The sequence below is a fragment of the Coregonus clupeaformis genome, chromosome 16 (genome assembly GCF_020615455.1).
Source record: "Coregonus clupeaformis isolate EN_2021a chromosome 16, ASM2061545v1, whole genome shotgun sequence".
Taxonomy (NCBI): Eukaryota; Metazoa; Chordata; class Actinopteri; order Salmoniformes; family Salmonidae; genus Coregonus; species Coregonus clupeaformis.
The window spans coordinates 43,087,851-43,112,130 of NC_059207.1; the positions used below are offsets into that span (position 1 = coordinate 43,087,851).

The following is a 24,280-nucleotide window of genomic DNA, read 5'->3' on the forward strand; positions in this document are numbered from 1 at the left end:
TATATCAGCCGCACTCACTGACAGTGGCAGCAATGAAGAGCGGGATAGTTGCGCACGCGCGTTACTATTGTTCAGTGCTAAAATGCAACACATATGCATTTGGCAAGCAAATTATGCCTTGGAGAATTGGACTAAGCATATGTGATTGTGTGAGAATGAATATGACTGAAAATAAGTAGTGGGTAACAGGCTGTCCAAATGATTGTTTAATTATGTTGTGCTTGTTTATTGTCCCAATATTTCACAGTTGGAATTATTCACAACCTTGAACCAGTCAATAAAACATAATAGTCCTACAGAAACTGCATGGCATTAACCAGTGTTACTTAAAAACAAAGAAAAGCAGTGCAAAATAAGACCAGGACATAATGTCAAACCTCAATGGTAGGAAAAGGTCAGGGGTGGATGTAATACATTTTACATTTTAGTCATTTTAGCTGACGCTCTTATCCAGAGCGACTTACAGTTAGTGAGTGCATACATTTTCATACTGGTCCCCCGTGGGAATCGAACCCACAACCCCTGGCGTTGCAAGCGCCATGCTCTACCAACTGACCTACACGACATGTTACATGCATAATTATACAGTTTGTTAAATAAGAACCATTAGTTTATAGTTTCAGCTGAGAATCTCTTGCACACCCATTTCACATACACTCTGTTTATGAGAATGAGTCACTGGCCTCATTCTGACAGCTGATAATTTAAGCCGTGTGTGCATCACCTCCAAACACACACACACACACACACACACACACACACACACACACACACACACACACACACACACACACACACACACACAGGCATTGGTGATGATGACGCTTAGCCTGCAATATCATCAAGAAACAAAGGATCAATAGTTTTCTCATTGCTTGTTCTCCAGTGTTGGATCATTCATACTCTAAAAGCCCATGACTGTGTGATTCACTGTGCTAGACGTTATGGTTTTCAGTTGTCATATTATAATAGTATCTTGTGTCATATGATAGTATTGTACTGTGCTATTGAATGGTCTCATTTCAGTGCTGTGAGATTGCTTGTGGTTCAGCTCCATCAGCAGAAGGCTTGGCTGGAGGGAGTATGACGTGTTCTCAGCCTGCGTCAGACAGCAGCAGGTGTACCTCAAGGTGAGAAGCCATTGCACCGCAGAACAAGATCAGCTAATATGCAGGGTTTTGACAATGCGTATATACTTAGCTACACAGGTAGTTGTGTCTCTGGTATTAATCAAGTCACATCACACCTTCATATCTACAGAATGTTGCATGTATACAATGATGTCCAAAAAATAATAACTCCCATGATTCAATCTTTCTATACTAAACACTGTAATTGTAGGAACCGTATACGACCATCTGAGTGTGCTGTAGGATAGTAGACAAGGAACAGCTATTTTCAACACTTACAAAAGGAGGTGAAAAAAAAGTCTGAAGTTTACATACACCTTAGCCAAGTACATTTAACCTCAGTTTTTCACAATTCCTGACATTTAATCCTAGTAAAAATTCACTGTCTTAGGTCAGTTAGGATCACCACTTTATTTTAAGAATGTGAAATGTCAGAATAATAGTAGAGAGAATGATTTATTTCATATTTTATTTTTCTTTCATCACATAACCAATGGGTCAGAAGTTTACATACACTCAATTAGTATTTGGTAGCATTGCCTTTAAATTGTTTAACTTGGGTCAAACGTTTCAGGTAGCCTTCCACAAGCTTCCCACAATAAGTTGGGTGAATTTTGGCCCATTCCTCCTGACAGAGCTGGTGTAACGGAGTCAGGTTTATAGGCCTCCTTGCTCGCACACGCTTTTTTAGTTCTGCCCACACATTTTCTATAGGATTGAGGTCAAGGCTTTGTGATGGCCACTCCAATACCTTGACTTTGTTGTTTTTAAGCCATTTTGCCACAACTTTAGAAGTATGCTTGGGGTCATTGTCCATTTGGAAGGCCTATTTGCGACCAAGCTTTAACTTCCTGCCTGATGTCTTGAGATGTTGCTTCAATATATCCACATAATTTTCCTTCCTCATGATGCCATCTATTTTGTGAAGTGCACCAGTCCCTCCTGCAGCAAAGTACCCCCACAGCATGATGCTGCCACCCCGTGCTTCACGGTTGGGATGGTGTTCTTCGTCTTGCAAGATCCCCCTTTTTCCTCCAAACATAACGATGGTCATTATGGCCAAACAGTTCTATTTTTGCTTCATCAGACCAGAGGACATTTCTCCAAAAAGTACGATCTTTGTGCCCATGTGCAGTTGCAAACCGTAGTCTGGCTTTTTTATGGTGGTTTTGGAGCAGTGGCTTCTCCCTTGCTCAGGTTATGTCAATATAGGACTCGTTTTACTGTGGATATAGATACTTTTGTACCCGTTTCATCCAGCATCTTCAAATCAAATCAAATCAAATTGTATTGGTCATATGCGCCGAATACAACAGGTGCAGACATTACAGTGAAATGCTTACTTACAGCCCTTAACCAACAGTGCATTTATTTTTAACGAAAAAAGTAAAAATAAAACAACAACAAAAAAAGTGTTGAGAAAAAAAGAGCAGAAGTAAAATAAAATAACAGTAGGGAGGCTATATATACAAGGGGGTACCGGTGCAGAGTCAATGTGCGGGGGCACCGGCTAGTTGAGATAGTTGAAGTAATATGTACATGTGGGTAGAGTTAAAGTGACTATGCATAAATAATTAACAGAGTAGCAGCAGCGTAAAAAGGATGGGGTGGGGGGCAGTGCAAATAGTCTGGGTAGCCATGATTAGCTGTTCAGGAGTCTTATGGCTTGGGGGTAGAAGCTGTTGAGAAGTCTTTTGGACCTAGACTTGGCACTCCGGTACCGCTTGCCGTGCGGTAGCAGGGAGAACAGTCTATGACTAGGGTGGCTGGAGTCTTTGACAATTTTGAGGGCCTTCCTCTGACACCGCCTGGTATAGAGGTCCTGGATGGCAGGAAGCTTGGCCCCAGTGATGTACTGGGCCGTACGCACTACCCTCTGTAGTGCCTTGCGGTCGGAGGCCAAGCAGTTGCCATACCAGGCGGTGATGCAACCAGTCAGGATGCTCTCGATGGTGCAGCTGTAGAATTTTTTGAGGATCTGAGGACCCATGCCAAATCTTTTCAGTCTCCTGAGGGGAAATAGGCTTTGTCGTGCCCTCTTCACGACTGTCTTGGTGTGTTTGGACCATGATAGTTCGTTGGTGATGTGGACACCAAGGAACTTGAAGCTCTCAACCTGTTCCACTACAGCCCCGTCGATGAGAATGGGGGCGTGCTCAGTCCTCTTTTTTTTCCTGTAGTCCACAATCATCTCCTTTGTCTTGGTCACGTTGAGGGAGAGGTTGTTGTCCTGGCACCACACGGCCAGGTCTCTGACCTCCTCCCTATAGGCTGTCTCATCATTGTCGGTGATCAGGCCTACCACTGTTGTGTCGTCGGCAAACTTAATGATGGTGTTGGAGTCGTGCCTGGCCATGCAGTCATGGGTGAACAGAGAGTACAGGAGGGGACTGAGCACGCACCCCTGAGGGGCCCCCGTGTTGAGGATCAGTGTGGCAGATGTGTTGTTACCTACCCTTACCTCCTGGGGGCGGCCCGTCAGGAAGTCCAGGATCCAGTTGCAGAGGGAGGTGTTTAGTCCCAGGATCCTTAGCTTAGTTATGAGCTTAGAGGGCACTATGGTGTTGAATGCTGAGCTGTAGTCAATGAATAGCATTCTCACGTAGGTGTTCCTCTTGTCCAGGTGGGAAAGGGCAGTGTGGAGTGCAATAGAGATTGCATCATCTGTGGATCTGTTGGGGCGGTATGCAAATTGGGTGGGTAGTATGTTGATGTGAGCCATGACCAGCCTTTCAAAGCACTTCATGGCTACAGACGTCAGTGCTACGGGTCGGTAGTCATTTAGGCAGGTTATCTTAGAGTCCTTGGGCACGGGGACTATGGTGGTCTGCTTGAAACATGTTGGTATTACAGACTCAGTCAGGGACATGTTGAAAATGTCAGTGAAGACACTTGCCAGTTGGTCAGCACATGCTCAGAGTACACGTCCTGGTAATCCGTCTGGCCCTGCAGCCTTGTGAATGTTGACCTGCTTAAAAGTCTTACTCACATCGGCTACGGAGAGCGTGATCACATAGTCATCCGGAACAGCTGGTGCTCTCATGCATGCTTCAGTGTTGCTTGCCTCGAAGCGAGCATAGAAGTGGTTTAGCTCGTCTGGTAGGCTTGTGTCACTGGGCAGCTCGCGGCTGTGCTTCCCTTTGTAGTCTGTAATAGTTTTCAAGCCCTGCCACATCCGACGAGCGTCAGAGCCAGTGTAGTACGATTCAATCTTAGCCCTGTATTGACTCTTTGCCTGTTTGATGGTTCGTCGGAGGGCATAGCGGGATTTCTTATAAGCGTCCGGGTTAGAGTCCCGTTCCTTGAAAGCGGCAGCTCTACCCTTTAGCTCAGTGCGGATGTTTCCTGTAATCCATGGCTTCTGGTTGGGGTATGTACATACGGTCACTGTGGGGGACGACATCATCGATGCACTTATTGATGAAGCCAGTGACTGATGTGGTGTACTCCTCAATGCTGTCTGAAGAATCCCGGAACATGTTCCAGTCTGTGCTAGCAAAACAGTCCTGTAGCTTAGCATCTGCGTCATCTGACCACTTTTTTATTAACTGAGTCACTGGTGCTTCCTGCTTTAGTTTTTGCTTATAAGCAGGAATCAGGAGGATAGAGTTATGGTCAGATTTGCCAAATGGAGGGCGAGGGAGAGCTTTGTATGCGTCTCTGTGTGTGGAGTAAAGGTGGTCTAGAGTTTTTTTTCCTCTGGTTGCACATTTAACATGCTGGTAGAAATTAGGTAGAACGGATTTAAATTTCCCTGCATTAAAGTCCCCGGCCACTAGGAGCGCTGCATCTGGATGAGCGTTTTCCTGTTGATTTATGGCCTTGTACAACTCATTCAGTGCAATCTTAATGCCAGCATTGGTTTGTGGTGGTAAATAGACAGCTATGAAAAATATAGATGAAAACTCTCTTGGTAAATAGTGTGGTCTACAGCTTATCATAAGATACTCTACCTCAGGTGAGCAAAACCTCGAAACAAGGTCCTTTGCTGCTGTTCTGGGATTGATTTGCACTTTTCGCACCAAAGTACGTTCATCTCTAGGAGACAGAATGCGTCTCCTTCCTGAGCGGTATAACGGCTGCGTGGTCCCATGGTGTTTATACTTGCGTACTATTGTTTGTACAGATGAACGTGGTACCTTCAGGCATTTGGAAATTTGCTCCCAATGATGAACCAGACTTGTGGAGGTCTACAATTTCTTTTCTGAGGTCTTGGCTGATTTCTTTTGATTTTCCCATGATGTCAAGCAAATAGGCACTGAGTTTGAAGGTAGGCCTTGAAATACATCCACAGGTACACCTCCAATTGACTCAAATAATGTCAATTAGCCTATCAGAAGCTTCTAAAGCCATGACATCATTTTCTGGAATTTTCCGAGCTGTTTAAAGGCACAGTCAACTTAGTGTATGTAAACTTCTGGCCCACTGGAATTGTGATACAGTGAATTATAAGTGAAATAATCTGTCTGTAAACAAGTGTTAGAAAAATTACTTGTGTCATGCATAAACCGATTTGCCAAAACTATAGTTTGTTAACAAGAAATTTGTGGAGTGGTTGAAAAACGAGTTTTAATGACTCCAACCTAAGTTTATGTAAACGTCCGACTTCAACTGTAGATGTGCAATGTGTTTCATCTTATCCTGTAGAGTGTGATTTCACACACCAGCACAGTGTTTCTGCAGACACACCTGGCTGATTATGTCAGCTAAAACATTTTAGGTAGGTTTTTCAGCCCATAGACTTTGTTGTAATGTTTGAGTCACTCAAATATCACATGAATACACATTAGATATGGCACAATGTATAGAATTGCAAGAAGTGCCTTGATTACTTCTGGAAGTTTGTTTTGCACAAAGGCTATTTCGGTATTGTTCATTATTCAGCATCAACGTATTTTTATTCTATACTTAAGACATTGGTTAGAATCTAGGTTGTGCCTTTAGATTTTGAGAAAATTCACAAATAAAGGAAGAATCCCACTCGGCAAAATAATAGTTGAATCAACATTGTTTCCACTCAACAGGGGATTGCTGCTGGAGCGATGACAGGGCATCAACTGCATTGTGGGGGGTGGGGGTGCTACCAGGCCAGCGAGCACATTACATGTAACATTAAAAGCTGTAATATGTGATACAGAAGGAGGAAGCATGTTGATGTGGAAGGGAAGAGGGGATGTGAATGATATCACGGTTCCCAGTCAATTGAGGTCATCTCAATGTTTCGAATAAACTTGAGAATTTAAAACAGATTTCTATGTGAATTCAAGATTTTTTCCCTGTTAACTATCTACAGGCCCTTGGGAGACGATTCAACTGGCTAATATAAAAAAATCTAATAAAATACACTCCTCCAAACATTCCCTTTTTCCTCCATGATTACTCTGAAGCAAGCTGGAGCAGTCATACAGATTCAACCCCAAGAGAGACAGACCCTGGCCCCAAAGCAGAGGAAAACCACATGAAGTCCTGAATTAGATCTGGGTATAAATATTTGATGAGCTGCTCCATGTTCACAACAACTCTGCTGCTTCATGGGCATTCAAGGTCAAGAGGAAGTGACTGCAGCTATAGGGAGGGAGGGAGAGAGGATGGATGGCTAACACACCTCACTGCTGTTCGGCTGACAATAATATTATAATAATATCATTATGGACACTTTTATCCAAAGCAAATTACAGTACTGGCAACATTGACAGTGACACATACAGTCATGGTCAAAAGTTTTGAGAATGACACAAGTATTGGTCTTCACAAAGTTTGCTGCTTCAGTGTTATGAGATATTTTTGTCAGATGTTACTATGGTATACTGAAGTATAATTAAAAGCATTCCATAAGTGTCAAAGGCTTTTATTGACAATTACATTAAGTTTATGCAAAGAGTCAATATTTGCAGTGTTGACCCTTCTTTTTCAAGACCTCTGCAATCCGCCCTGGCATGCTGTCAATTAACTTGGTGGTCCTCTGTAGCTCAGCTGGTAGAGCACGGCGCTTGTAACGCCAAGGTAGTGGGTTCGATCCCCGGGACCACCCATACACACACACAAAAAAAAAATGTATTCACGCATGACTGTAAGTCGCTTTGGATAAAAGCGTCTGCTAAATGGCATTTAATAATAATAATAATAATAATAATTTAATAATAATTTAATAATAATTAATAATAATTAATAATATATTTAATAATAACTTCTGGGCCACATCCTGACTGATGGCAGCCCATTCTTGCATAATCAATGCTTGGAGTTTGTCAGAATTTGTGGGGTTTTGTTTGTCCACCCGCCTCTTCAGGATCGACCACAAGTTCTCAATGGGATTAAGGTCTGGGGAGTTTCCTGGCCATGGACCCAAAATGTTGATGTTTTGTTCCCCGAGCCACTAAGTTATCACTTTTGCCTTATGGCAAGGTGCTCCATCATGCTGGAAAAGCCATTATTCGTCACCAAACTGTTCTTGGTGGTTGGGAAAAGTTGCTCTCGGAGGATGTGTTGGTACCATTATTTATTCATGGCTGTGTTCTTAGGCAAAATTGTGAGTGAGCCCACTCCCTTGGCTGAGAAGCCACCCCACACATGAATGGTCTCAGGATGCTTTACTGTTGGCATGACACAGGACTGATGGTAGCGCTCACCTTGTCTTCTCCAGACAAGCTTTTTTCCGGATGCCCCAAACAATCGGAAAGGGGATTCATCAGAGAAAATGACTTTACCCCAGTCCTCAGCAGTCCAATCCCTGTACCTTTTGCAGAATATCAGTCTGTCCCTGATGTTTTCCTGGAGAGAAGTGGCTTCCTCGCTGCCTTTCTTGACACCAGGCCATCCTCCAAAAGTCTTCGCCTCACTGTGCGTGCAGATGCACTCACACCTGCCTGCTGCCATTCCTGATCAAGCTCTGCACTGGTGGTGCCCCGATCCCGCAGCTGAATCAACTTTAGAAGATGGTTCTGGCGCTTGCTGGACTTTCTTGGGCGCCCTGAAGCCTTCTTCACAACAATTGAACCTCTCTCTTTGAGGTTCTTGATGATCCGATAAATGGTTGATTTAGGTGTAATCTTACTAGCAGTAATATCCTTGCCTGTGAAGCCCTTTTTGTGCAAAGCAATGATGACGGCACGTGTTTCCTTGCAGGTAACCATGGTTAACAGAGGAAGAACAATGATTTCAAGCACCACCCTCCTTTTAAAGCTTCCAGTCTGTTATTCTAACTCAATCAGCATGACAGAGTGATCTCCAGCCTTGTCCTCGTCAACACTCTCACCTGTGTCAACAACAACAAAAATCCTGGGGGGTTGAGACCTCTCATTGTTTGGATTTGAAAATTCAACAGTTGTATTGGAAGGGGGCGGCACTCAGGGACTGTGTTGTCCATGTGGGTGTTTGGTTCTCCTCTGTCTTTCTCACTCAATCAGAAAAAAAGCACAGCCCCCTCATTATCCATGCATCGTGTCTACAACATAAAGGATCCTTTCCAGACTGTAATCAGGAAGACTTTGAGTTTGATGTCAGCCAGACTAACGGTGGGTAGCTACCCATCTGTTCCAAAAATAAGGCAGCAACACTTCAAAACACTAAAAAATTAGATAACAGCTTCTGATTGCTCTGTGTGAGTCTGAAATAGAACCCTATTACCATTTTAATGCACTGCATTTGACCAGGGCCCACACCCTATCCCTATGTGCACAAAAGTAGTGCACTACATAGGGAATAGGGTGCCATTTTAGATGCAGCCTGACTGCCTTTTAGAAGGAATTGAGGGGTCCATCTTTCTGCTGTTGAAGGGAATTAAAAGAGGACATCGGCCAGCTCAGACAAACCTTTTGTTTTCCTTTAAGATAGTTACACCTAGGCGGTTCCAAGCAGAATAATGAGTCAGGATCCATTTTAATAGCCCAGCCTGGGACAAAACATTGGGTGGATCCAGCAAGGAAATATCTACATTCTCAAAACCTCACTGGCCCAAGAAATAAATCATTTTCAGGGCTGAGAAGACAGGTACGTTCACCAGGGAATTACTGCAGAGAGGAAGGTGATAAATCACACCAATTAAAAAGAGCTACTGCCTGTGATGTCTTCTCATGACCCATCAAATTATATGTCACTACAAATAAGACACTGATTAATTTAGGGAGATATGTTTAACTAGCTTTGATGGGTAAAGACATGAAAAGCACGTTGAATTATGATAGTGAAAAGGAGAAGATACATCTGCACCTTTACAGGGTAGTATTGACAAAATGTTTGCAATGGGCTCACAAAAAGATATCTAAGAAATGTTCCCATCCACATTCCCTTATTCACATGTATCTAGTCACAGAGCTTTAATATGACAAAGATGTAAACATTGCAGCTGTCGGAACACAAGCACCATTGTTTCACATCATCTGGGGTCCCAGTGTCACTTAAAAAAACGTTGCATCCATCAGAAAGGGATAAAAAGACAAAGAGTTTAGAGAGTAAGAACATCAGGATTTAATCAATCCGCCAATGCATAATGCATAAAATCAGAACGTCATGTCAGCTCTACAATAAAAGGTCTGTGAGATTGCCTGTTGTCTTTATTATTTAAATATATATTCCATGGGTATATCATCTCTATGATCATATGTCTCTAACACCCTAGTAACTTGTGAAGGTCTAAAAATGATTTGATAGGTATAGTGTACATGGTGTGCAATGACACAGCTTTTATTTGTCTGAACATGTGAAACCCTAATAAATGAACAAGCTTACATCTCAAAAGGCAGATGGTAATGCAGTGATGGGCCCATTTTAATTTTAATACTCCAGATGTCCTCATAGACTTTGTGGTTATTTGCATTATAGAGACCTTGACAATGTCACCAGACATCACTTAATGTAACAGATGGGCAGATGTACTGTACAACAGCCCACATTCTGCCCCCATAACAACCATTGAACCTTGTAAAGTCAGCCTTATAAAGTTCAGCCATTTTAAAGTATTTTCCTCTCAAGCATTGGCTGTTTATTACTTCATGAACTACATATTGGATTTAGTAGATGGGCAATTGGCTTTGTTACAGTATGTCTTTATCTTTTGAGTATACATTTCTAATGTTTATTGTTTGGCTACAGTCTCCAAATTCATTTGACCTAAATCATAACACAAAATAACAGAGCCTTTATTCGATTTCTAGAGATAAAATTCTAGTGTCTGGTCTTTGTCCGCTTCAGTACAACATATTCTAAGAGTTGCTGCTGCCACCTAGTGGCTGGAAAAGAAACAGCATTAGTGATGTCACTCCAAAAAGAGAGCGTAACCATGTAGCAACATTTATTTTTTGTTGAAATGTCCCATTAAAGGGGTTTAAATCCCAGTACCAGTCCTGCCTATCTGAGGATGGGTTCAGCGGCGCTGCCCCTGGTTGGAGAGGGCCTGTGGGGGAAAAGCAGGCTCCCTCTGGGAGGTTCCCCCAGCGGAGGAGCCAGGCTCTCTGGAACAGAGGGTTTGGATGGGCTGGTCCTCTTCTGGGGTGGTGGGAGTTTCCTGACAAACAGAGAGGCTACAATCAACAAGACATTGACACAAATCGGACCAAATCTGATATATTAAACCAATGTTTACATTTTAAAAACCCACTTAACATAAAACATACTTCCGACCATTGAATTAATATAAAAAAATCACCCACTCTCTGTATCTACTGTAACTAATATATAAACTCAGCAAAAAAAGAAACGTCTTCTCACTGTCAACTGAGTTTATTTTCAGCTAACTTAACATGTGTAAATATTTGTATGAACATAACAAGATTCAACAACTGAGACATAAAATGAACAAGTTCCACAGACATGTGACTAACATAAATGGAATAATGTGTCCCTGAAAAAAGGGGGGGTCAAAATCAAAAGTAAAAGTCAGTATCTGGTGTGTGCCACCAGCTGCATTAAGTACTGCAGTGCATCTCCTCCTCATGGACTGCACCATATTTGCCAGTTCTTGCTGTGAGATGTTACCCCACTCTTCCACCAAGGCACCTGCAAGTTCCCAGACATTTCTGGGGGGAATGGCCCTGGCCCTCACCCTCCGATCAAACAGGTCCCAGGCGTGCTCAATGGGATTGAGATCCGGGCTCTTCGCTGGCCATGGCAGAACACTGACATTCCTGTCTTGCAGAAAATCATGCACAGAACGAGCAGTATGGCTGGTGGCATTGTCATGCTGGATGGTCATGTCAGGATGAGCCTGCAGGAAGGGTACCACATGAGGGAGGAGGATATCTTCCCTGTAACGCACAGCGTTGAGATTGCCTGCAATGACAACAAGCTCAGTCCGATGATGCTGTGACACACCGCTCCAGACCATGACGGACCCTCCACCTCCAAATTGATCCCGCTCCAGAGTGCAGGCCTCGGTGTAACGCTCATTCCTTTGACGATAAACGCGAATCCGACCATCACCCCTGGTGAGACAAAACCGCGACTTGTCAGTGAAGAGCACTTTTTGCCAGTCCTGTCTGGTCCAGCGACGGTGGGTTTGTGTTCATAGGCGACGTTGTTGCCAGTGATGTCTGGTGAGGACCTGCCTTACAACAGGCCTAAAAGCCCTCAGTCCAGCCTCTCTCAGCCTATTGCAGACAGTCTGAGCACTGATGGAGGGATTGTGCGTTCCTGGTGTAACTCAGGCAGTTGTTGTTGCCATCCTGTACCTGTCCCGCAGGGGTGATGTTCGGATGTACCGATCCTGTGCAGGTGTTGTTACACGTGGTCTGCCACTGCGAGGACGATCAGCTGTCCGTCCTGTCTCCCTGTAGCGCTGTCTTAGGCATCTCACAGTACGGACATTGCAATTTATTGCCCTGGCCACATCTGCAGTCCTCATGCCTCCTTGCAGCATGCCTAAGGCACGTTCACGCAGATGAGCAGGGACCCTGGGCATCTTTCTTTTGGTGTTTTTCATAGTCAGTAGAAAGGCCTCTTTAGTGTCCTAAGTTTTCATAACTGTGACCTTAATTGCCTACTGTCTGTAAGCCGTTAGTGTCTTAATGACCGTTCCACAGGTGCATGTTCATTAATTGTTTATGATTCATTGAACAAGCATGGGACACAGTGTTTAAACCCTTTACAATGAAGATCTGTGAAGTTATTTGGATTTTTACAAATGATCTTTGAAAGACAGGGTCCTGAAAAAGGGACGTTTCTTTTTTTGCTGAGTTTATTAATATATACACTGACGACATTTATTGCATTTACTAATCTAAGAGTATTTTTGGCAAGCATAAAATGCAGCTCAATCACCTGTGCAGTTGAAGGCAGGTGCTCTTGGAGAGGGGTACCATCTTGGACAGGATGTTGTTGTAGTTGTGTGTCCGTCGCGGTACGAGGCCCAGGTCTCCTGTCTTGAAGTGAGACAGGTGGGTGGTGTCCTTGAGAAGAGGACCAACAAGCCCTGATGATCTGGAGGAGGGTGTAGGAGGCAGGTATGCATGTCATTTGAGAAACATAGTGAGCTAGAGACATACACTATATATACAAAGGTATGTGGACACCCCTTCAAATTAGTGGATTCGGCTATTTCAGCCACACCTGTTGCTGACAGGTTTATAAAATCGAGCACACAGCCATGCAATCTCCATAGACAAACATTGGCAGTAGAATGGCCTTACTGAAGAGCTCAGGGACTTTCAACATGGCACCATCATAGGATGCCACCTTTCCAACAAGTCAGTTCATCAAATTTCTGCCCTGCTAGAGCTGCCCCGGTCAACTGTAAGTGCTGTTATTGTGAAGTGGAAACGTCTAGGAGCAACAACGGCTCAGCTGTGAAGTGGTAGGCCACACAAGCTCACAGAACGGGACCGCCGAGTGCTGAAGCGCGTACTGCGTAAAAATCGTCTATCCTCGGTTGCAACACTCACTACCGAGTTCCCAACTGCCTCTGGAAGCAACATCAGCACAAGGACTGTTCGTTGGGAGCTTCATGAAATTGGTTTCCATGGCCGAAGCCTAAGATCACCATGCGCAATGCCAAGTGTCGGCTGGAGTGGTGTAAAGCTCGCCGCCATTGGACTCTGGAGCAGTGGAAACGCATTCTCTGGAGTGATGAATCACAATTCACCATCTGGCAGTCCGATGGACGAATCTCCGTTTGGCGGATGCCAGGAGGACGCTACCTACCTGAATGCAAACTGTATAGTTTGGTGGAGGAGGAGTAATGGTGGGACCAACTCCATATTAATACCCATGATTTTGTAATGAGATGTTGGACGATGATGGCCATGTAGTGTATCTTGAGCTTCTTGATAATCATGCCATATGGCAACAATGTACTAACTCTTGCAACATTAAAAAAAACCTGAACAGTAATTGTTATGGAATAATGATCTGCATAATCCACTATGTTGCTGTAGTTTTCTATATTGACAGCTTTCTTCAAGACTATGCTAATGTAACAGAGTAGACCTGCACAATGGCTACTAGTGTAGCCTCCTGTAGCTCAGTTGGTCGAGCATGGCGCTTGCAACCCCAGGGTTGTGGGTTCGATTCCCACGGGGGGGCAGTATGAAATATGTATGCACTCACTAACTGTAAGTCGCTCTGGATAAGAGTGTCTGCTAAATGACTAAAATGTAAAAATGTAGTGCACATCTGCTACACTAGCATTAGATGAGAGGAGGGCAGTATGTGTGCATCCTCCAGTACCTTCCTGGGCCAGGGCCGGTCTTGAGCTCGTGGAGGGAGTCTCCCTCTGGGATGAAGTCCTTCATGGCAGGCCCTTTCCCCAGCAGAGCAGCACTGTCCAACACAGCCAACAGCTTCTGCATCATTTGGTTCCTCCGGACCAGAGTCTTCACCTCAGAGTCCTCCTCTTTAGGCACCTCCTGTTAGGATAGGCCAAGTAGTTACGTTAGTGCTACTAATCGCAAAGTGCCATTTCCAACTGGTGAGCACCTAACCACAAGTGTTTATTATCCATCTCAATGTGGGAAAAAATTTCCCAAGTGTTTATAACTAAAGTAACTAAATTCAAACTCATAACTACTATGTAATGACACAATAATTGCTTCAGGAAAATGTTTATAATACATAGAAGACTATCTACACGCTCTGGATAAGAGCGTCTGCTAAATGACGTAAATGTAAATGTAAATGTACACGCATGCAATGTTTACACCAGTGGAGGCTCCTCAGAGGAGGAAGGAGAGGACCATCCTCAGTGATTTTTTAAAAAGTATCCTTTTTAGATAAAACTATACTAAATATATTCACGTCACCAAATAATTGATTAAAACACACTGTTTTGCAATGAAGGTCTACAGTAGCCTCAGCAGCACTCTGTAGGGTAGCGCCATGGTGTAGCCGGGGGACAGGTAGTTTCCGTCCTCCTCTGGGTACATTGATTTCAGTACAAAACCTAGGAGGCTCGTGGTTCTCACCCCCTTCCATAGACTTATACAGTAATTATGACAACTTCCGGAGGATGTCCTCCAACCTATCAGAGCTCTTGCAGCATGAACTGACATGTTGTCCACCCAATCAAATGATCAGAGAATGAATATAGTACTGAAAGCATAAGCTACAGCTAGCTAGCACTGCAGTGCATAAAATGTGGTGAGTAGTTGACTCAAAGAGAGAGAAAGACAATAGTTGAACAGTTTTGAACAAATTAATTTCTTCAAAAATCAAGGAGCAGCAAGAGAGAGAGCTATATTTTGTATTTATTTTTTCACTTACACTTACTTAGCTAGCGAATGCTAGTTTAGCATACTCAAACACCTGGCTCAAACACCCGGCTCAAACAGAGAGGGATGCTATGTTACCTAGCTGGCTATGGCTATCCAACACTGGAATTCTACTAAGTCAAGGTGAGCTTTTGGTTTTTATTCATTTATTGCCACCGGGGCCCGCCGGTGTAACTGCTAAACTGCTTGCTGACTGTACACTGTACTGCATGATTGTAGCAGGTTTACTAACGCGTTCGTTTTAGTAGCTATGTTGACTTGACTTTAGCTAATGTGGTGACAACGATGTAGGCTGTGTGTAGCGGTTAGCGGTTATGATATGAAGGTTTGGCTTGGAAAGGTTTTTTCTCCTGGTCACAGACAGCTGATGTGTTGTGCACTGAAGTCCACAAGCGAAGGGAAAAGGTGAGAGGAGGAGAGCGCGTAGATGCGAGAAGGAATTGTCCAATGATCAAAGGGATCATGCTGTTTGTATGTGGCTGCTATGAAAGTCAACTGTGTTTGCGTGTGATCAGGGGTGTATTCATTCCGCCGATTCTGTTGAAAACCATTTCTTAAATGAAGCAAACAGAACGTGGATAAAAAATTACTGAATTTATCCAATAGAAACTCTTGTTTGCAACTGTTGAACTAATGATTACACCCTAGATCAGCTAGATGCAGGCAAGATTGTGCAAGGCGATATTGAATGTGTCAATGTCTGTCATCTTGACTACTCAAATTTTTCTCGACCTGTGCACCTACGTTGTAAACTTTCATTCATAGGCTAGGTTGTAGCAACCTCATGATGGTATAGGGAAATTTGAGAATCATGTAGTAGCCTAAGCCTATTGATGTTTCATTGAGCTGGGTGAATGGAATATGAATGACAGTCATCCAATATGCTGTAATAGAAATAAGGCCATGCTCATTAAAAAAATCCTCCCTCATCTTAAACGGCACCGACCGCCACTGGTTTACACTGCTATGATTTTGATTCCTAGCACTTGTTTACCTTGAGGGCCTGTTTAAGGGCAAAGGCAGCTGCCTGTAGGATGGTCTCCAGTTGTCCTCTCACGTCCCTCTCCTCCTCCAGCTCTCTCCCCAGCCTGTTTGCCTCAGCACAGTTCCTCCCTGACTCCTCCAACACCGAGGCCTGCACCTGCCTGTAGGAACAAACCAGAAGGTTGGCGTTAATTACTAATTCAGTTCTTCAATATAAATTGGGTTAAAAACAATAGACAGGAATCAGACTTTTCAGGCAGTTCCATGCATGCATTTCCATTGAAATTCAATATATTTTGTGAGAATTAGTTTGACTGTTATTTGAATATATCGCTCACTCGTCGTTGGCATTTGAGGCATTCACGTCACAACAAACTGACTAGGGAAGCATCTGACATTTAAATGTCACAGTCACAGGCTGAATCAATTATTATTCCTTTGTCTAACATGAATAAGACATACTGTATCATTGCTACACATTAATGTCAGTTATCCAGGCAAAATACTAATTAAATAATGTACAGTGGGGGTGTATAGAGCCACAGTCCTGCTAGTTTTGGTTTCTCCAAGGCATTGATCAGTAAATTACACTGTCTGCTCAGAGAACAGTCACTGAATGACAAGGAACAAAACCAGCAGACACTGCGGTTTTCCAGGACCAGAACTGTGCACCCCTGATGTTTAGAACAGGAACTCTGGAGTATTTTTGAATTCTGAATGGAATCATCAGACCTTAGGGAATGTATCTCTGTCAGCAGTGCAACATGGTCCTTCTGCAGTTGTTGATGCTCCTCTTGAGCCTTAGCATACTCCTCCAGCTCAGCCTGCATCTGCTTACACTTCTCTGTGAGCTGATGGACCACCTGATGAAAAGAGAAGAGGAGCAGAGAGGAAGAGCAGGTTAACCAGTCAGCAATCAGATCAGGCTTCAGACAGGTCCTGTCATTATCATGTGGAGGTGTTGATACACCAAAATCATGCAAGCTGACAATCATGACAATCATCTCTCTCACCCCTTATCCTTCCCTCTCTCTCTCTCTCCCTCCCTCCCCAGTACCTTCTGGTTGCTGAGGCTCTTGCGGGTCATCTTGTTGAACAGGGGCTCCAGGACCTCCATCTCTCTGCGGATATGCTTCTCTCTATCCCTCAGGTCCTCGTTCTCCTCCAGCAGCTGCTTGCTCTTGTCCGACAGCTGGCTGAGCTGGGCCGTCACAGACACATTCTCGTGGATGGCCCTCATGGTCGTCTCTGGCATCTTCCTGTCCGACACGCGCCGAAACTCGGCTGCCACCGCCGCCACGTGCTGCTGCATCTCCTTCTTTAGTCTAGAGGGGAAAGGGAGGGAGGACAGCATGAGCAAGAGCTCATGAGCAGCAATGACCAGATCATACAGTGTACAAATTACTTCTTAACATATGGCATTGACCTGTCGTTGTCCAGCACGGCCTTCCTCTCCAGGCTGTAGATGACTGTGTGGTGCTCCTGTCTCTGCTTCCCAAGCTGCTCCTCCAGGCCCTCCAAGTGGGCCATCAGCTCCTCCTTCTGCACACGGAACTCCTCGAGAGCTGCTAGCTTACCCGCTGCATGGGGATGGAGATAGGAGTAATACAATTAAATGATCAAAGTTTGATCAGGTATTTTAGAGCTGGTTTTAAATAAAAGTCTGGTGGTGGATCATGTGGATGGGATGTTGTGGTGTCGAGGTTCTTAGTATCTTACCAAGGACCATGTTCTCTGAGGTGAGCTTGTCCTTGTTCTCCTGGAACTCTTGGCGAAGTTGACTGAGCTGCAGCTCAAAGGAGTCCTTTTCAGTATCCTTGGCCTGCTGCAGTCCCACCAGTCTCTCCAACAAGTCTCTGAGCTCATCCTCCTTCTGGGCCAACGAGCGCTTCAGGTAGAGCACTATGTCTTTCTTCTCCTTCTCAATGGTGAAATACTGAAAGGAGAAGTCCTTCTGTTGCACCTCCAACTCATCACATTTGTGCTGATATCTGCAAATATGAGTAAAGAAAATAAGATGACATCATGGAAACTTGATTGGAAGGCTACAAGCTTGGAATGAACATGATTTAGTTTCATATTATTATGGTGTATTTTGTTTTAACATTAATGTGCAGTATTTTATAAATGACACATATTTTGCATTAGGCCTAACTGATTCGTGTTTGATTGCCTATTTTACGCACTTCCACCGCAGTTTGCGATTCGTGACTTATTGCCTATTTTACGCACTTGCACCGCAGTTTGCTTAATGGCAATGGGTTCTATTTTGTCTTTATGTGGATATATTATAGCCAACTATTGTTCCAACAATAATCTGATAGTGTCAGTGCATGTTTACTCGCAACATTATTTCTTATTCAGAGGATCAGAGATTAGCCTAAACATGAATACAAATAATCTGTGCACCCATTGAAAACTCTCACTTTTCCAATTGTTCCTCCAAGTCTCGTATCTGCGACCGGTATAAATCTTTTCCACCTTCAGACAATGCGTCGTCAAAACACGTTTTGTCTCCAAATCCAATGATCTCTTTTTTGGTTGATTTATCTCCGCTTTTCTTTCCATTCTTTTTTGGCATTTTTGCAGTGAAACTTTTCCCCCGATTGCCCTATCAAACAACTAAGCAACCACAACACACGTTGTTACCAAGAGAATGACGTCAGGTGCTGACCAGTTGAATTGGAATGTCAGTCTGCCCCGGTAACAAGACCATATTCTTTGAAAAATGGATGAACAAAAATATTAGGTCTGTTACAGATCTTTTAGATGACAGTGGTAATATCCTCAGCTATAATTATGTTATGATAAAATATGACTTTCTTTGTCGCCCTAAGCAATATTGTCCTTCTAGTTTTGTACTGCTGGTGAAAGGGATGTTATTATATTCAGATGTATCCTACCATCTTTATACATTGATGGCTGTTGTTTGCGGGATAAGAAGTGTAACAATAAACATGTCAGACAAGGTATTTCCAAAGAATTATTCCCAGAACAGTTAAAAAGTAATTATATCTGTCATATTTTTTGATGTAGCCTATCTGTAACCAAGAAAATAAGAACAAAATATTTGTCTTTCCCTATACCACCCAAGGCCAAAGAGAAAAATTCTAAATGATATTTATTTTTCAAATGAATTTTTAAGATTGAAATTCAATCTGTACATTTTGAAATGACTGTACATTATGTGGGAATGACATTGAAAATGAACATATTTTATTTTGCTGTGATCATATTACCACTTTCTGGGTGGAGTTACATGATTTATGTACAAACTGGTATGATATGTATAATTGAATGTACATTATATAGTATAAAACCTCTGTGACGTTTGTAATTTATTTTATTATTATTTTGTTGGGTGCTTGGTTATGTACTTTGCTAAATACGCATTTTGAATGTATAATTCAACTTCAGTATTTGTTTGTACAATTTGAAAGTTAAAAATAAATAATAATGTCAGTCTGCCCCATAGAGAGAGATAGATCACCAGGAGTGATCAGCCAATGAAGTTGGAAGTCCCACCCAGTTGACTAAATTAAAATGGTGGAAGCCCTCAATGGCGCTGCCCATGCTAAAACTGCCTTTTGGCCACGAGAGACCTCTATCATTCTCTATGGTCTGCCCATAGAATTAGGAATTATAATACTAGAATGGACATTAACCTACTTAAGACAGTATAAAAGGTCAGCCATTTTAGTAAGGGAGTTGAGTTGGTCGACCATGGTTTGCCGGTGGAAAGATAATGTGTAAAACAATTAATTTTAAGATTATCTGCACTGTATGTTTGTTAGTTAGCTAGCCAGCCAGTTTTAGTGGAATGATTCCATGGGTTCCATGACGCCTAGGCAGAGAGCTCTGTAGCCTAAATATTGTAAATATTGTAGTTATTTTTAAGTGTTTAAATTGCATTTTTCAATCAACTTTTTTTGTTTTTGTTAACTTAATGAGGGTTGAACTTAATTATCTGGTGCTGACCCACGGAGTTGCAGACCTGATGATGGCAAGTCAGTTTATTTGGCTTTTGCATTTTTGTGCAACTGACTAAGTATCCCCTTTCCCTTTCTGCCTAGCAGCTTGTACACAATACTAAAATAACAAAATATGATATTTGAGGCAAGGGGCATTTCAATATCCTGTAGCCTATTCTCATTTTATGACTTAGCCTATATTCAGAACACTGTCCATAAATGCTCACAAAAATGCATAGACACGAATTGGCAAATCAGATTTCAAATAGCCTAATTACACCAGCAAAATTGGTAAGAAGTTAAATAAGTCTGGGGAATAACAGTAGTGCTCTTGCTGAGAAAATCACACTAGTCTATATTTTAGCCCATTGTAGGGGATGAGAATGGTTGTAATGACTTACATCAGCTATTGTGAAAGACCAACTAAATTAAACAGATAATAAAATCTCCTGAAGACAAGATGATATAGCCTAAATCTGCCCCTACACCCAACACAAATTTTCTTTCAATGTATTGTCCCCCAACTAAAATAAGTTACATATTTGGGTTCACAATCTGTTTGGGCAAAATAATGTTCATAATACAGTTAGACAAATCAGGTCACCCTACCAAAATTCCTGCTGAATGCTACCTTTTCGATGTTACAGCCTAATGAACCTAGTGCCTAATTGCCAATGACAAAACGAGGTGAACAATGTAGCCTATGGATCTGGACTCATGCAAGTGGTGGATTCAATCACTAGTAGTAGGCTACAGCTAGCTAGTTTGGTAGGGCCTTCAGTCATGTTAGTGGTCCTCTGTAGCTCAGCTGGTAGAGCACGGCGCTTGTAACGCCAAGGTAGTGGGTTCGATCCCCGGGACCACCCATACACAAAAATATATGCACGCATGACTGTAAGTCGCTTTGGATAAAAGCGTCTGCTAAATGGCATGTTATTATTATTATTGTAACCAAAGATGTAAATTCCCTTTTTATCTGTGTTGTGTAACGTTAACATTTCCTTTTGACAGCACATGACAATATAGCCTATACTGTCACATGCTGTCAAAAGTAAGCATTTTGCAACAGGAACAGGAGTGACATCAAATGAAGTTGTTGACAATTATGTGTACAAAACAGCGCTACAAGTTGCCGTGCTACTCTTTTGCCAATTGAGTTCATAAACTTTGTTCAGCGGAGAACGAACATGCCTGTCCAGTCTGCCGTGGCTGCCTGCTCCATTCTAATTGTTTCTTTACAAACGCGCATCCAATCACCTTGGTCCTGGACCCTACTAAACCAATCACAAGCTTCAATCTGCTGCGGTTCACAGTGTGGTGGCAGGAAAATGATGGATCTTCCGGGTGAAGCTGCCGCGGTTAGGCGACAATGCTCGTGATCACCCCCATTTTTATGCTCTTTACTTGTCAGTGTTCGAAATGGGACATTATTTGTCTTTTTACCTAAACATACAAACACAATCAGATATAATTCATAGCAAGTAGTGCACTGGGGTAGTCAGATTTGATTAAATGTAACAGAACAGATTAACTGGAATGACATTCACTCTCATGGGATGGGTTGCCAAAAATAACTAACTGAAAGCCACACCCCCAATAAACCACGAATATGACTGCATTGAGGCATGTCACTGTGCTTCTATGGTTACAGTATATGGACCATACTACTGCCTATTTCATTTGTTCATTTACCAAACAAGACAGCTCATAATCCAGTGCCTTTATCACAGTCAACACACCTATATTTTAGCTTTAATTAGCTTTAAAATTGCTAAATTTCCTCTCAGCCTCATGGCACAATGTGTAGAATAGCATGAGATTAGCTATAAAACTGCACATAACAATTCATTTTTTTCTTCTTTTTGGGGGGAGCACACATATTTCTGCAGGCCCACCCACCAATGGATTTCTGGCTATGCCACTGGTTCAAAGCGACTTTGAGATTCTTGTTTGTAATGAAAAGCGCTATATAAAATAAATATACTATTACTATTCCATTATGCCAACATTCCATTCAAACAATGCAGTTAATCCACAGCCATACACTGGCTCAAATCATTTGATGATAGGACTTAGACAAGTTGTAAATGCAACAAGTGCTGATATTGTATCATGTAATAGGCCTAACACTCACAGCTTTACTAGAATTCAAGAATTGAGATATTTATGTTTTGTTTACATATATTTTAGTGGCTATTTATACATACATTTCTTATAAAACCTGTATAAACTATATTTATCATTATATGACAATATTTTAGGTTGACAATAATTATATTACACAATTTCTGATACATCACATGCCTGACTTTTATTTTCCTGCATAAGTAAAAACAGGAAATGCATCATCTTTCCTGCCATTCAGTCATTCCAATTAGACTTGTTTGGATTTCTCCCTGACCATAATGGCTGTCATTTTCATCCATCCCATTCTGGAACCTTAATGGTTTAAGACATTGCAGCCCCTCTAGTAATTTAGGGTGCGTTCGTAAATTCAATCTGGAGTGCCAGAGTGCGCTCAGAGTGCCCTCTGGGCGTTCGTAAATTCATCAGCTATTCTGCGCTCTGGCACACTCAGACGAGAGTGCTCTGAAATCGGAGTAGATAGCCAGAGCGAATTTACGAACGCACCCTTAATAGGCTCTCTATGGTCTGCCCATTGAAATGGAATAGCAGACAGTTCAGCGAGCCTACTGGATTTACATACTATCAGTTTAACAAAAAGGTATTCACAATACATCCTGTTTACCTGATTAATCTATAAAACCTACTCTGATTATTGGAGTGCAGAGGTTTTCTTTCCTTTCATAAGCATATTGATAACATGAGCAGGGACTAAGTCTATGGCAGGGACACAGTTCAAGCAGAATAGCCTTCTTTGGGAATGTATTACCGCAAGAATGCACACCAAACAGAAACTGCAAAAAAAAAAAAAAAAAAGTGGTTGTCCCACTGGCTATCATAAGTTGAATGCACCAATTTGTAAGTCGCTCTGGATAAGATGATGATGTAAATGTAAATGCATATACAGTTGAAGTCGGAAGTTTACATACACTTAGGTTGGAGTAATTAAAACTCGTTTTTCAACCACTCCACAAATTTCTTGTTCACAATTCACAATTCCAGTGGGTCAGAAGTTTACATACACTAAGTTGACTGTGCCTTTAAACAGCTTGGATAATTCCAGAAAATTATGTCATGGCTTTAGAAGCTTCTGATAGGCTAATTGACATCATTTGAGTCAATTGGAGGTGTACCTGTGGATGTATTTCAAGGCCTACCTTCAAACTCAGTGCCTCTTTGCTTGACATCATGAGAAAATCAAACGAAATCAGCCAAGATAAATAAAAGAATGGTAGACCTCCACAAGTCTGGTTCATCCTTGGGAGCAAATTCCAAACGGCTGAAGGTACCACGTTCATCTGTACAAACAATAGTACGCAAGTATAAACACCATGGGACCACGCAGCCGTCATACCGCTCAGGAAGGAGCGTTCTGTCTCCTAGAGATGAACCTACTTTGGTGCGAAAAGTGCTAATCAATCTCAGAACAACAGCAAAGGACCTTGTGAAGATGCTGGAGGAAACGGGTACAAAGTTATCTGTATCCACAGTAAAATTAGTCCTATATCGACATAACCTGAAAGGCCGCTCAGCAAGGAAGAAGCCACTGCTCCAAAACCGCCATAAAAAAGCCAGACTACGGTTTGCAACTGCACATGGGCACAAAGATCGTACTTTATGGAGAAATGTCCTCTGGTCTGATGAAACAAAAATAGAACTGTTTGGCCATAATGACCATCGTTATGTTTGGAGGAAAAAGGGGGTCTTGCAAGCCGAAGAACACCATCCCAACCTGTGAAGCACGGGGGTGGCAGCATCATGCTGTGGGGGTGCTTTGCTGCAGGAGGGACTGGTGCACTTCGCAAAATAGATGGCATCCTGAGGAAGGAAAATTATGTGGATATATTGAAGCATCATCTCAAGACATCAGTCAGGAAGTTAAAGCTTGGTCGCAAATGGGTCTTCCAAACGGACCCCAAGCATACTTCCAAAGTTGTGGCAAAATGGCTTAAGGACAACAAAGTCAAGGTATTGGAGTGGCCATCACAAAGCCTTGACCTCAATCCTATAGGAAATGTGTGGGCAGAACTGAAAAAGCGTGTGTGAGCAAGGAGGCCTACTAACTTGACTCCGTTACACCAGCTCTGTCAGGAGGAATGGGCCAAAATTCACCCAACTTATAGTGGGAAGCTTGTGGAAGGCTACCTGAAACGTTTGACCCAAGTTAAACAATTTAAAGGCAATGCTACCAAATACTAATTGAGTGTATGTAAACTTCTGACCCACTGGGAATGTGATGAAATAAATAAAAGCTGAAATAAATCATTCTCTCTACTATTATTCTGACATTTCACATTCTTAAAATAAAGTGGTGATCCTAACTGACCTAACTGACAGTGAATTTTTACTAGGATTAAATGTCAGGAATTGTGAA

At 42.5% G+C, this 24,280-nt stretch overlaps 1 protein-coding gene across 1 annotated transcript; it reads right to left on the reverse strand.

The window, feature by feature from the left end:
- Positions 1 to 10,406: 10,406 nt before the first annotated feature.
- On the reverse strand, positions 10,407 to 18,445 carry cfap157 (cilia and flagella associated protein 157). The gene is made up of 9 exons (XM_041899942.1): positions 18,238 to 18,445; positions 17,531 to 17,802; positions 17,238 to 17,391; positions 16,869 to 17,136; positions 16,544 to 16,674; positions 15,822 to 15,972; positions 13,788 to 13,966; positions 12,384 to 12,542; positions 10,407 to 10,632 (listed from the first exon to the last, which is right to left on the reverse strand). Exons 1-9 carry the CDS (start codon positions 18,390 to 18,392, stop codon positions 10,476 to 10,478), a joined length of 1,626 nt encoding a protein of 541 aa, XP_041755876.1. The 5' UTR covers positions 18,393 to 18,445; the 3' UTR covers positions 10,407 to 10,475.
- Between the last annotated feature and the right edge of the window lie 5,835 nt (positions 18,446 to 24,280).

Excerpts from the sequence above, each read along its gene's own strand:
- cfap157 (XM_041899942.1), bottom strand. The coding sequence starts at position 18,392 with ATGCCAAAAAAGAATGGAAAGAAAAGCGGAGATAAATCAACCAAAAAA. Across the intron at positions 16,675-16,868 it reads AGAGCCTCAGCAACCAGAAG|GTGGTCCATCAGCTCACAGA; the intron begins GTACTGGGGAGG and ends TCTTTTCATCAG. Across the intron at positions 13,967-15,821 it reads CCCTTAAACAGGCCCTCAAG|GAGGTGCCTAAAGAGGAGGA; the intron begins GTAAACAAGTGC and ends CTATCCTAACAG.